Below are 12,200 nucleotides of genomic sequence, written 5' to 3'. Positions count from 1 at the left end.
GATACAGAATATTTCCTGGCTCGGAATGTGGAGGGTTCTGCATTCTATTTATGATTCTTATTTCCATGTGGTTTACTCGGTCAACTTTTGCACTCAACATCGACGACGGGAATAGCATTACGAATACGACACAAGGTGCAAGATCCCAGTCCAATGACAGGCAGCCAGAAGGGTAGGAAGAGAATCGCAACGTTGAAGAAAGCTTAAAACCACGCATGGCGAGGATAAAAATAACCAAATGATCAGTCAGGGGATCGCAACAACATGGCGGGGAATATGGTGCGCAGATTTCAAGGCAAAGATCCCAAGATGACCAATCCGGCGTCTGTTCAGCTCGTGTCCTGATGGATACACTTGCCGAGGCTTTGCTGGGTAAGTTGAGGCCCCTAAACGTGTGCATCAAATCTAAAGGGTAGTCCCCATGTCCCATTTCCTATCTGGCTGTGGCAGTATATAGCACCCAGCAGACTTGACTGGCCAGCCAGAGGCAATGAGATGTCCATGCAATCGACGAGCAATGAATACCACGCACCTATCGGCTCATCCGGTCGACTTCCTAACCCCAGGTGACCATTGCAAGCTCTTCCAACGTTGGTTCAAATCCTGCCAGGATCCCACTGGGCATGATGGCCTGCAGACCGGTTTCCCGCGGACGAACGTGATCAATAGATCACATTTGGAAGTTGACGACTGGGCCAACAGCTCTTTCTCCCGCCTAACGAGGATCTAATTGATGACCTCGACGAAGTCTACCGAGGTGAGCAACTAGCATGACTAGCAGATGTTCTGGAATCTGGATCGAGATGGGAATCTGAGAAGGGTGATGAACTTCCCTCCCCCCCTTTGTTGACTCCTATCAGGACCTATTCTATTCCCTTACCTTCGTCAACTTTGCACCAGTCCCGCCAGAGATGCTTAATAGTCTCTTCTCTTTCTTCCCAGGGTTGACCTCCAATTGCCAGGTCTAAGACAGCTTACCTGACCTTCTAGGCTTCTAGGGGAATGATCATACAATCCGTCACTTCATGTATGACAGCCATGTTTCTTCCCCGCCATAGTGTTCATCGGGCCGAACTGTTGCTGTTGAACGTGCTGAACAAAATCTGGGCTACTGAATCACGATCGTCTTATTTCGTTGTTGCTTGTCATCCGACAGTGTCACCTTGTCGTCTGCTTTGGCGTCGGTGGAAATGTTCGTCGTACTTTCAACATTGCGACCATAGATCTTGGAAGCGTATAAATGTCAGTTTGTTTCCATGCAGTATTGTCAGACTACCAACCGGTGCACGATGATACTGGTCGATCCAAGCGATCCTGGTGCCGACTTCGTTCGCAACGCGATGAACAAAGTTGGGATCTCTGAGGAATTCTCTCGCAATCGATACAGCATCGGCTTTTCCGGATCGAATGATCTAGCAGCCCAACCTTCAGTCAGTGATCCTTACAATGGACAGACTCGCTGCATCAAGAAAGGTAGGTGGTGAACACTCACCTCTTCAACCGTCTTCCCGTCTCTGATCCATCCCACCGCCCCAACCAGTAGTCCTGGCGTGGTTTTCTTGACCGCCTCGGCAAACTTGACTTGATAGCCAGGAGAGATCTGGACTTTCTGGTTTCTGTCGGTACCGCCGCTCGAGACATCGAGGAAGTCGACGCCTTCGTCACGCAGGATCGAAGCGTAGCGGATCGTATCTTCAAGCTCCCATCCTTCGCCAGGTGGCAGCCAGTCAACGGCCGAAATCTTCCAGAACAGCAGGGTAGAGGCTGGCACGGTGCGACGGATGGCGCGAACTACTTCGACACCGAACCGGATGCGATTCTCGAAGCTGCCTCCCCATCCATCCGTGCGCTTGTTAGACTAAGGCGGCGGCCGAGGAAGCGTCAGCTAAGCAGAATCCACAATTGGCGAAGCAGGACATGAGTACTGCACTCAGCGTGGACTCGGTCGAAACATACCGCAGGACTGGCGAAAGAATGAATCAAATATCCATGAGCTCCATGAACGGCGACAACGTCGACGCCAGCCTTGACCGCCCTGGCAGCAGCGGCGCCGAAAGCGTCAATGACCTCCAGGATCTCCTGTTCCGTCATTTCAGAGGGCGTGCAATAGTTGTCGTTCCAGGGCTCCGGGCTCGGCCCCTGCACTTTGGTCGTGATGCCGCCGAATTTGTCTGGGACAGCCTTCAGCCCCAGCCACGGTGGACACACGCCCGCCTTCCGACCTGCGTGTTGAAGCTGGATGGCGATGTGCTGCGACTGGGAGTGGACCATTTCGACCACTCGTCTCAGAGGAGGGATTTGGTCGTCCGACCACAAGCCGTTATCCTGGGGCGTATTGAGACCCTGCATGGTGGATCAGAGGATGCATGTCGACCGCAAGAACCTGACTTCGAGGAAACGTGGACATACCTGAGGAACTACGGCGGTGGCTTCAATCGTAATCAGGGGCACGCCGCGGATGGCGTATTGGCCGTAGTGAGCGACGTGAAAGTCGGATAGCTTCCCATCCTTGCAACTGTACATGCACATGGGCGCCAGGAAGATGCGGTTCTGGAACGTCACGCCCCGTATGTTCAAGGGCTTGAATATCGGTGAGATGGTGTCCTCGGTGATGCCATTGTCTGGGTCCAGGATGGCTGAACCACAGGGGACGGTAGGCCTGGGGGCGTCGAAGCCAATGCCTGGCGTATAGATGCTACGGTAGTCGTCGTACCGGCCTTCGGCTTCGTCGAGGGCCATGGGAGACATTCGCTGTCACGATTTTATGGCTTGAAACCACAGGGAGGAGAGATCTTTCAGATGAGCACCGCCGCTGGACGAGGCTCTCGCGAAGAATGGAATGTGTTATGAGACGGATATTGGCGCTCAGGTCCGTTTCTCGATCAGTCCAAGTCCATGGCTGGTTGCGATCTGACTGGATAAGCGCAGTATGGATTGACTGGGTTTCGGATAGATAATGGATGAGATATAGGTATGCGAACCGAACCCCGGTATTTGTGGTATTCAAGTTTCGAGATAAGCGCCGCGAGACTGTGCCAGCATGGTGCTCTACCAAGGGCATTCTACGGTTATTGGTTAAGGCAGCGATCTGGTAGGTGGTACTCCAGTGCCTGATGGTGAGGACACTCAAGGACATACCATACATGTAGGTATCCTCCAGCCAAGAAGTTGTTTGTGTATAGATAGATACCACGGAAAGTAAGATGCTGTATACAACGGGCCTGTCCACCTCCATCTGTGATCACCGTGAGAATCTCTTCTTCGAATTAACCTCGTCGACCGCCTTCCTCGCAGCACTGGCGTTTTCCAAGGCCGCGGGCATATCCGAGTGAATGCAAATGCTGAAGGGCCTGCCCTCGAATCCGAGGACAAGCGTGTTGCCTTCGTTGTCCAGCGTGGTGTCGTCCAAGCCGCCTGATGTGACGCGGCCGGAGATGAGTTCGGGACTGGCCTTCTGCGACTTGGCCACAGGGACCAGTCTCCCCTCTCTGTCGTAGTCGATGTCGACATACAATTCCTCCTGGAAGAACAGGCCTCTTTCGTCGCAGGGCGCTTTCCACTCCGGGTTACGACATCCGTATACGGGAACGTGGAAGTGAGCACAGGCGTCGAGGACGGCGTTCCGAACGGGCGCGTCGCGCATCATGTAGAAGAACAGTTCGCCGTGCGGCTTGATATGGTTCAGCGGAACGTCCTCGGCGTCTAGCATGGCCTTGAGCGCGCCGACTTGGTAGAGAACCGACGTGTACATGTCGTGAGGATCGATTTCCAGCCGTCGACGTCCGAAGCCAACGAGGTCTAGGACCACGAGTGCACCAAAGGATCAGTACATACATGTATACCAACCAGTATTGCGAGTGGACAGAACACAGAACATAAACAGACGAACCCAACATACCGGGTAGTCCAGGATGGGCGCCGGCCTTGACTCCATGTTTCTTCGCCAGACGTATTGTCTTGAGCATCAGGCTGGGGTCGCCGGCGTGGAAGCCACATGCGATGTTGGCCGCGTCGATGTACGGCATGAGCTCCTCGTCTGGACCCTAGAGGAAGCGTCGATGATTCGATTCGGTCAGCGGAGACCTGCCGTGCCCTGACTTGTCATACTGACCATCTTCCATCTTCCGAACCCCTCGCCCATGTCGCAATTGATCTCGAGCTTATCCAAATGACTCTCCATCGTGGTGGATGTGGGAACTCCAGCCCTCGTACAACGCACGCTGGAGGAAGGGGGGTGGAAAGAGATGGACCTCTGCGGCACACGACTGAACTGCCTCGCACTCCATATCGCTGTAGCTGCTGTCCGCGACAGAGTACATGATGACCGTGGTAGTAACATTTTCGCAGACTGAGTCGATCGGATCGATCAATCATACTCCAGCCCTTCCATGTATCATCTTAATGCTTCTTCTGAGCGAAGAATTGGACGGTTTTCTCCGCCAGCCAACACCCGATATACAACCGCTTCCCTTCTCGTCTCGCATCTCGCATCCTGTAGATCCGTCCACCTGAGACCTCGGAAAGACATGCGATGTCGACCTCGAGGGACGGACATCCAAGCCATACGTGAGCCTTCATTCTGTCTCCCAATTGTTCCAACCATGGTTCAACCGCGTCAAAACAGGACAAACCATCTATAGTATCACATTGTAATCACAAGCATTGCACATGAACTTCCAGGTACTAGTTATCGAGGATCAATCTGTATGGACAAGCGGATGGACTTGTCTCGTCTTGACGGGTCGGTGCTGACGTGGATTCAGTATCATAACATACACAGTGAGCGGGAAACCAGTGATTCAGATGCTGTTGAGCGGAATGATGGAGGACGTTTAGTAGACAATCAATGATGCATTGGTGGTCTAAACTGATGAAGCCTGAATACAGTATGCCTAACCGGTTCTAAACACACCGCGAGCCCATGGTAGACCGGAGAAAGAAAGAGAGAGAAAGCAGACTGCAAGCGAGAACACCGCCACCACTGTTCTAAGCTTCATCCTTCCATATTATCGGCGTGCTAGTGCGGTGTGCGCACACTGTTTTTGAAGGCCACTTCTATCCCGTAAACGCCCTCATCTGTTGCGCAGAAAAAATGGCAATTCGATATAGATCAATGCAGCAGTTAGTCCTCATCTTCATCACCACCCAGGCCGGCATTCTTCTTCATCATGGCCACGTCATCTTTGAGATCCTGAATCTTCCTGGCAAGTTTCTTCTTGAGAATTGCGTTCTGCGTCTGCTTAAGCACTTCAGTCTGCTCCGTGATTTTCTGTTGCATATCTTGGATCCTGTCCTTGATCTGCTGCAGGTTCTCGTCACCCTCCTTCTCAGCGTCGTCCAGGTCTTCGTCATCATCTCCCCCATCATCCTCTTCGTCCTCGTCTGAAGACGCCTCTGCCGCGGAAGCAGGGGTGTGGGCCACAGTCACAGAAGGAGAAGCCGAGGTGCTAGTGACGCCGAACGAGGAATCACCCACTTCCGGGACGTGCAAGGTATCACGGGTCTGTGGTGCAGGATCTGCCGCCGGCAGGTCGTCATCGCCGGCAAACATCCTCTCAAACTCGTCGACCTCGTCCTGACCAATATCTTCTACCGGAGTCTCAGTGAACATTGGCGTCTCAAGGTCACCTCCATTTTGCTCGTTTCTAGGGTCAAAGTAGCCTTCGGGGTCATCATCATACTCAGCCTCGGCGTCATCATCCTCGCCCTCGAGTCCGGAGCTGTACCGCTCCTCATCAAGACGGGGGTCGTGGTCTAGGAGTTGGTATTTCGTCGAAAGCGCAGCTTTGTCCGCCTCAAGGAGAGCGTTGACCCTTCGCTCGATAGCCTCGATGTCATCAACTCTGGCACGTTTGGTCCTAGCAAAGCGGCGCTTCCGAACCCACTTCATAGGCGCAGTTATTCCGTGGGCATATTGGTAATTATTCGGATCGACGTCTTCGGGAAGGGGGTAGTTTCTCGCTTCTTCATCCGTATTGCAGCGGCCCAAAACCAACAGCATTTGGCTGATGTCGACACTCTTGATCCAGCCCTTCTTGTCCCAAGACTTCATGCCCTCAATGATGCAGGGGAGATCCACCAGCGTTGTGGCGTACTGATTGCCTCTGATAATCATGATGCCTCTTCTACCCGAGGTGTCGAGCATTCTCATCCGGACATCAGCTCCTCCTTGTGCACGTGGCAGGCCGACAGTGCCATCTGCAATGGCTTTTCGCAGATAATCACAATCTGGTCCAGGCTGCATGCGCAAGATAAAGCCCTCGTGTATGACGGGATCAGCCTCCCGCTCTTCGAGTTCCGAGTCGTAGCCCACACCAAGGGGTCTTTTGGGTGGTTTGCCTTTCGCTTTAATCTTGATCACTTTGGAAGGTGCAGGCTTCGGGACCGGGGGCGGGTTCCGCGGACTGGGATCTGTCTTCAGAGTGAGCTTGCGAAAGACGGGAGGCTTCGGGGCAGGCCGCGCGATTTCGTCTTCGGACTCATTCGCATTGTAGGGTCGTTTTCGTTTCTTGGTAGAGGAAACCGGCGTAACTGTGATGGTATCCTCCTCTTTATTAGCTGCCTTCGCGGAGCCTAGAGTCGGTGTGGCTCCGAACTTGAGCTTGATCGACGGTGTCCGCGTCGCGCTGGTGGCAGCCGGTGTCTGCGCACCTTGATTTCCTTCGACTTGTGGTATGACCGGCTTACTGAGCTTGAGTTTGAGCGAAGGACGTTGTGGCGGCGGCAAGGCGTGCTGCTCTGATGCGTCGGACATCGTGTCGTCTTCGCTGGCAAACTGGAAGGAATTCACGTCATCGGCGTCGCTAAGTGTTCGATCGTCTTCATCCAGACGTTGGTGGGGAGAGGAGTCGATGTGCAGGACTTCGTGTTCGGCTGTGAGAGTCACCCTTCTGGAGGATGTCCTGGCTGCAGTGGCTGCTGTCCCTTTGGTTCGACGTCTGCTGAGTGTGGAGAAAGATTCTTCGTGCTTGATGCTGGATTTGCTGGATTTGCTGGATTTGCCGCGTCTTTGGCGATGATGGGCGGGAGGATGGAGCATGGGACTGCCCTTCGCTTTATTACGACCCTTGGTCTGAGATTTCTTGTTTTGATTGGTGGATGTCTCAGCATCTGGCGGCTGTAGGGATCCGTTGGCGGGAGGATGATTAGCGGCGGCGGTGCCATCAACTTCCATGGCCGGATTCATCGCCAAATTCTCATTCCAGGCGTCTTGCGCGTTCATCACGCTCGAATCTCCCTCAATAAGTTCAATCCCTCTGTTCGTGGGCCACATCCATCGCGCAGGTGTCTCTGGTAGATTCGATGCGCGCAGTCTTTGAGGTGAAATCCTGAGTGTGACAAACGGAGGCAGTCCTGTAACTTCAAGTGTTGGGGTTTGCGGTGCAGAACGCTGCGTCTTTTGGCCGCCGGCCATCGTGCCTGCGCTGGGGATGGTATAATTGTGGTCACTATTCTTTCCGAGCTTTGACAATGCGCCCTTTCTTCCAGATCTGAATCCAGCCTTGAAAGTACCGTTGTGTGCGCAGCGTCCAAAGGAAGTCGAGAATGGCCTCAGACGACCTTTACACCGCCCTGTTGCGGCCAGCAGTCATCCAGATCCTGAGAGCGGCAGGGTTTGGCTATACGCGCCCGGCTGTCATTGACTGCCTGACCGATCTTGCTGCACGGTATCTAATTCTGCTGGCTGCTTCGACCGCGCAGAATGCGTTAACTCTTCACAATACACCCGTGCCAACGATACAGGATGTGCGTCTCGCAATGAGTCAGGCTGGAGCGCTGACTCCGCAGATGAGCACGGTGGAGGAGAACCTCAGGGATGACGTGGAAGTGGAGGGCGTGATGGTTCCGTTCGAGGACTTGCGAGGGGTCGAAGGATTCGTAAACTGGGCTCAAGGGCCGGTTAACAAAGAGATTCGGAGGGTGGCAGGATTTGGCGACGATGCCAATGTGGAGGAAATTGCTGCAGGGCTTGACGACCAGGAGGACTATCTCACCGGTTAGTTGTGATTGAGGTTCAAGTGACGGATGTGCGATGACTGACATCTGAACAGCCATGAAGAAAAAACACAGCAGAACTGGCGAAGAGTCTCGATTCCAAGGCACCATCCTTGGAAAAGAGACCGAAGTCCAGTCTGTAGTGATTACAGGAGGGCCGTCTGCATCGCTTGCAGAGTGGACGCAATCCTGGCTATCGGCGTCGAAGAAAAACTCGACAGCCGACGACGAAATCACCTCACCTGCGACATCCGGCATCAGCAGCGCCCCATCGACACCTCCCGAGTATCAATGATTAGAACAACACCGGTCAACTGGGTTCCTATCGTCAGGTCTATTCGTCCAGACGTTCCACCTGGGTACGACCTCATTTCCACGTCGCCTATCCCGCCTGTCCATGGCGATACTTCCACCAGTGAAAGAGCATGCAAAACCAGCACATTTGAATATGAGCCATGCAGAACGTCGTCACTGATACGTTGCATGGAGTGAAGATGAGAACTACAGCTTCGTGCTTCCACCCATTTTCCACACAAAACCGATCCTTATGGAAAGGCGACGTCCCTCGATCTACCATCTCCCGTCGCTCGAAAAGATATTGCTGAAACCGCTACTGCCGCATGTCCTCTTACACAGGAGGAATGGAAGATACAAGACAACGTGAACGACAATGAGATTATGAAACACGAATGCTTTCAATCGAAAGAGCTGTCTACAAGCAGCAACCGGCTTGAGGAGCCAGACAGAGTCCATATTAGTTCTTCTTCGTGGTGATTACTTGCACATGTCTTCTTGTAGCTTGAACAACAGGCGACCGATCGTCGCCACCCTCATGGGGAGCAGGACAGGCCAGTTCGTCCTCGAAAGAATCAAGAAAATCAACCCAAAGACAGCCCACACAATACATTTCGCACGATAGGCCAGTAACCTGGTGACTGGATTCTGTGCAGCCCGAAGCACGTGCAACACATGCTCATTGCACAACACCACCCACCCAACCTACGTGCTCACCATCGAGAACACGCTCTTCTGCAGTCTCGTCCAGAGTGTGTCGAGGCGCATTGGCTTTGTCTCTATCGCCTCTAGCAGACCGGTTCTTGAGTGGCATAACATCATTGGCGGAGCGAGCTTTAGCCTGCCATCGCGGCACGACAGACCCGCCGGTATTTGAGACGCTGCTATTGGGATTGGAAACAAACGAGGTCGTCAGTGTAGTTCTCCCGCTTCCTCCAGCAGTTCCAGTTATGGCTGCCGTCGACAGCCACGGCGCCGCTGTGCTCGGACAGCTCGCGACTGTTGCATTAGCCAGACAGATGGTAGAAGCGTTAGGACTGAGGCCGGTAGGCGCTCCCTGGCCTGAAAGCATGGTGGAGCCCAACTGAAGATCAGAGCTGCTGGATATGTTTGCAGGCAGAGTGGTTGGGGTAACTTGGATTTGTGAGTTGTCAGATTCGGATGTGGTTGTGGAATTGGCGGTCGGACTCGAAACGGACAAGGAGGCTGAGAACGTTGGTTGAGGGGTTGGAGCTGCAGTCGCGATCTGGGAATTGAAAGTCGTCTGGGCAGAGGCTGAGCTGTTGCCCTTGTAGGTTAAGGATAAGGCCGTCAGATTCCAGTCGCTCCAGACTCGACTGCTGTCCGACACCTCCCATGGACAAGGGGTGCTGGAGGTAGTATTGCCCCAGTAAGGCGCCGATGTAGTCTCAGTTCCCGTCAAGGTGCCATTAATGAATGACAATGTCGAGTTCCCCGTTCCCGTTGCGGATACGAAAACAGACAGGCTTGACGTGCTTTCTGTTGTCGCCGGAGAGAGTGTCATATTGGTTACAGACGTGGTGTTTCCGGTAATTGCGGTTGCACTGGCCGTTACAGATTCTGAAGAGGACGTGGGAACAGTGTTAGATGCATTGGCCGTGCTCAAGGACGTCTGTGTACCGAGTATCGCGGTTGAATTGCTTGCAACCACAATCGTCATAGTGATAACGTCAGGTTTCGCAGACGATATTGGTCCCGTGCCTGTGCCTGTTGCGTTGGCAGCCCCAGTCCCATTGCCCCATACTCTGGAAGAGGTCTGCAAGCCTCCCACATCGACTGTGGCCGTTAAGGTGACAACTTCCAGTGACGGTGTGGACCCGATCGTAAGGGTTGCCACAAGCTCGGTCACGTTTCGCGAAGGCGTCTCAACAGCGGAAGAAAGCCCTTGCGAGGTGTTAGTCGATGCATTGCTTCCACGCGGCGCCCAACCGCCAGTCCCTGAGCCCGTCGGCGCATATGTCTCATTGGCGGGGAAGCAGGTAGAGCCTAGGCTATTTCGACAGGGAAAAGTCATAGGTGGTGGAGGTCCAACTGTACGCGTGTGGTTGAGAAACACAGTGGCAGTGGCGTTGGTGGTCAGGGTGGTCATAGCCACATAACTGGAGGATCCGCCCGACAAAGTTGCATTGGAGAGTGTTATACTTGCCCCAGAACTATGATCTGGGGAGAAGGAAGTCGTGGCATTCGTCGTGACATTGCCAGAAAGCGAACTTTCAGCTGCAGTTGAGGTCTCCCTGCTCGTTGAAGCAGCTGATTGATCGAAAGAAGAGGATGGAGTCGAAGTCATCTCCGGGCCAATATTGAACGACTGACTACTGCTGTTGGAAGCAGTCGCAACGCTTTGCGTCCAAGAGGCGTTGGCAGCACTCGTGGCCCCGGCAGTTGGGTTTGTTGCAGTTGGAAAGCACGGAAGGCCACCATAGCCGCAAGGCCAAGAGAAGGGCAGACCTGCTGGAAGCCCGGCCGTGAGACCCGAGGCCGCCGTGCCAGGGACACTTGGGCCATAGGCTGACTGTGTCAATGAGGTGTTGCTATATGGCCAGAGTAACGAATGGGTTTCATTGTCGCAGCGGCGAACGATTCTATCAGGAACGACTGTCGAAGCATCAGTAGTTTGATAGAGGGTTCAATATGAGACTCCTCAGTACACACCTGGTTGCTCAACTGCATAGCTCAACACAAAGCTTGCAAGACCTGCTATAATGAATGTTAGGTGATTGCACATGATCGCACACCTCCAGGATGCTCAGCTCAAAGATGACAACTGTCCAACGACCCAAAGGTGACTTCGAACCCGGGGGTTATATATCGCCATGAAATGCGAATCCAGGTCGATTCTGCCACGCAGGCAAACCGTTAGTGTTTTTTTCTGCAGCATCCCCTGAGCAAACTGAACATCGACGCCGCCGATTGCATCAATTGTGAAGAGACAGCAGTGCGCAATCTCGCGTGGGAGTCCTTGTCCGAGGGTGGAGCGGATGGATTTCAAAAAAGGCACGCATCGAGCTGTCATATTCAGACTAGCAACCTGCTCCATTACGAGTTCGCAAGGAGTAGCCGTTGAGTATCATAGCCGTGATGTTAGAGATACTCCGCATGCAGCTGGCCGAGAATGCGTGGTTTTTCCACGGCGTACTGAGAGATCAAGGCCGAGGGATTCTCACAGACACGGATTGCTCGAAGTAAGCCGTCCTGCATTAAGTAGCCAGTCAGGCCATGTTTAGGTGGAGAACTCTGGTATCATATTCAATTCTTTAAGCCTCAGGCATTGCTAGAATGAGTGAGGTAGGCCATCGTAGGTCAACATGGACGATGGCAGAAGGCTAGGAAGGACTTGCGTCGGTCCCTGGCATCGGATAGAAGCCGTCGGATAGCTGGCCACATGCATGTTGCACGAATCAGTCAACAGGTCATAGGGTGGCAGACCATGTAGATATTGTTCTTTCTTTTATCTTTGGATTGTCGAAATCGGAAAAGGAAGAAGACCGAGTTCGGGGCAACCGCAGCAGTATATCTGGACATCAGGGAGTGAAGATGCTTACTGAGGTCAGGCAACATAAACCAGTGTCGAGATTCTGCAACCTCGTGCCTGGCGCGTGCCACATGATGCAGCGAACAGGCGCGTCAGGCATGGAAGCTGCTGTGTCGCACGTTGTGTCACAAATGCAGTCGCCCCTCCACCTGTGCAGTTGACAGATCCAAATGCTCTGCATGATTTGCCCACTGGGCCGTCTTCAACTGAACTGCGAGGCGGATCTGACAGAACATGGAACATGGAACATGTCGTCAATCATTCACAAAGCTTGGGGTCAAATGAGAGCGATGGACATCGGTGGCTTGACACAGAGATGCTGCGTACCACCCAGCTAGGGTCGAGAGTGTGTGTGTGA

General features: G+C 53.4%; 5 protein-coding genes across 5 annotated transcripts; 1 reads left to right on the top strand and 4 right to left on the bottom strand.

The window, feature by feature from the left end:
- Positions 1–1,108: 1,108 nt before the first annotated feature.
- A1O1_05653 (uncharacterized protein) lies at positions 1,109–2,739 on the bottom strand (the record flags this gene model as incomplete). The annotated part of the gene is made up of 5 exons (XM_007726537.1): positions 1,109–1,225; positions 1,281–1,412; positions 1,493–1,858; positions 1,957–2,343; positions 2,410–2,739. 5 exons carry the CDS (start codon positions 2,737–2,739, stop codon positions 1,109–1,111), a joined length of 1,332 nt encoding a protein of 443 aa, XP_007724727.1.
- A 502-nt stretch (positions 2,740–3,241) lies between these two features.
- On the bottom strand, positions 3,242–4,180 carry A1O1_05652 (uncharacterized protein; the record flags this gene model as incomplete). The annotated part of the gene is made up of 3 exons (XM_007726536.1): positions 3,242–3,798; positions 3,899–4,043; positions 4,112–4,180. 3 exons carry the CDS (start codon positions 4,178–4,180, stop codon positions 3,242–3,244), a joined length of 771 nt encoding a protein of 256 aa, XP_007724726.1.
- A 942-nt stretch (positions 4,181–5,122) lies between these two features.
- On the bottom strand, positions 5,123–7,414 carry A1O1_05651 (uncharacterized protein; the record flags this gene model as incomplete). The annotated part of the gene is made up of 1 exon (XM_007726535.1): positions 5,123–7,414. The coding sequence occupies one exon, from the start codon at positions 7,412–7,414 to the stop codon at positions 5,123–5,125; it is 2,292 nt and encodes a 763-aa protein (XP_007724725.1).
- Positions 7,415–7,545: 131 nt separating this feature from the next.
- Positions 7,546–8,290, top strand: A1O1_05650 (uncharacterized protein; the record flags this gene model as incomplete). Its single annotated transcript, XM_007726534.1, has 2 exons — positions 7,546–7,996; positions 8,052–8,290. The coding sequence occupies 2 exons, from the start codon at positions 7,546–7,548 to the stop codon at positions 8,288–8,290; spliced, it is 690 nt and encodes a 229-aa protein (XP_007724724.1).
- A 678-nt stretch (positions 8,291–8,968) lies between these two features.
- A1O1_05649 (uncharacterized protein) lies at positions 8,969–11,035 on the bottom strand (the record flags this gene model as incomplete). Its single annotated transcript, XM_007726533.1, has 2 exons — positions 8,969–10,905; positions 10,963–11,035. 2 exons carry the CDS (start codon positions 11,033–11,035, stop codon positions 8,969–8,971), a joined length of 2,010 nt encoding a protein of 669 aa, XP_007724723.1.
- Between the last annotated feature and the right edge of the window lie 1,165 nt (positions 11,036–12,200).

This window comes from Capronia coronata, assembly GCF_000585585.1.
Source record: "Capronia coronata CBS 617.96 chromosome Unknown acBCG-supercont1.4, whole genome shotgun sequence".
NCBI lineage: Eukaryota > Fungi > Ascomycota > Eurotiomycetes > Chaetothyriales > Herpotrichiellaceae > Capronia > Capronia coronata.
Note: the sequence above shows the minus strand (reverse complement) of the source record. Positions and strands in the feature narration are given on the sequence as shown.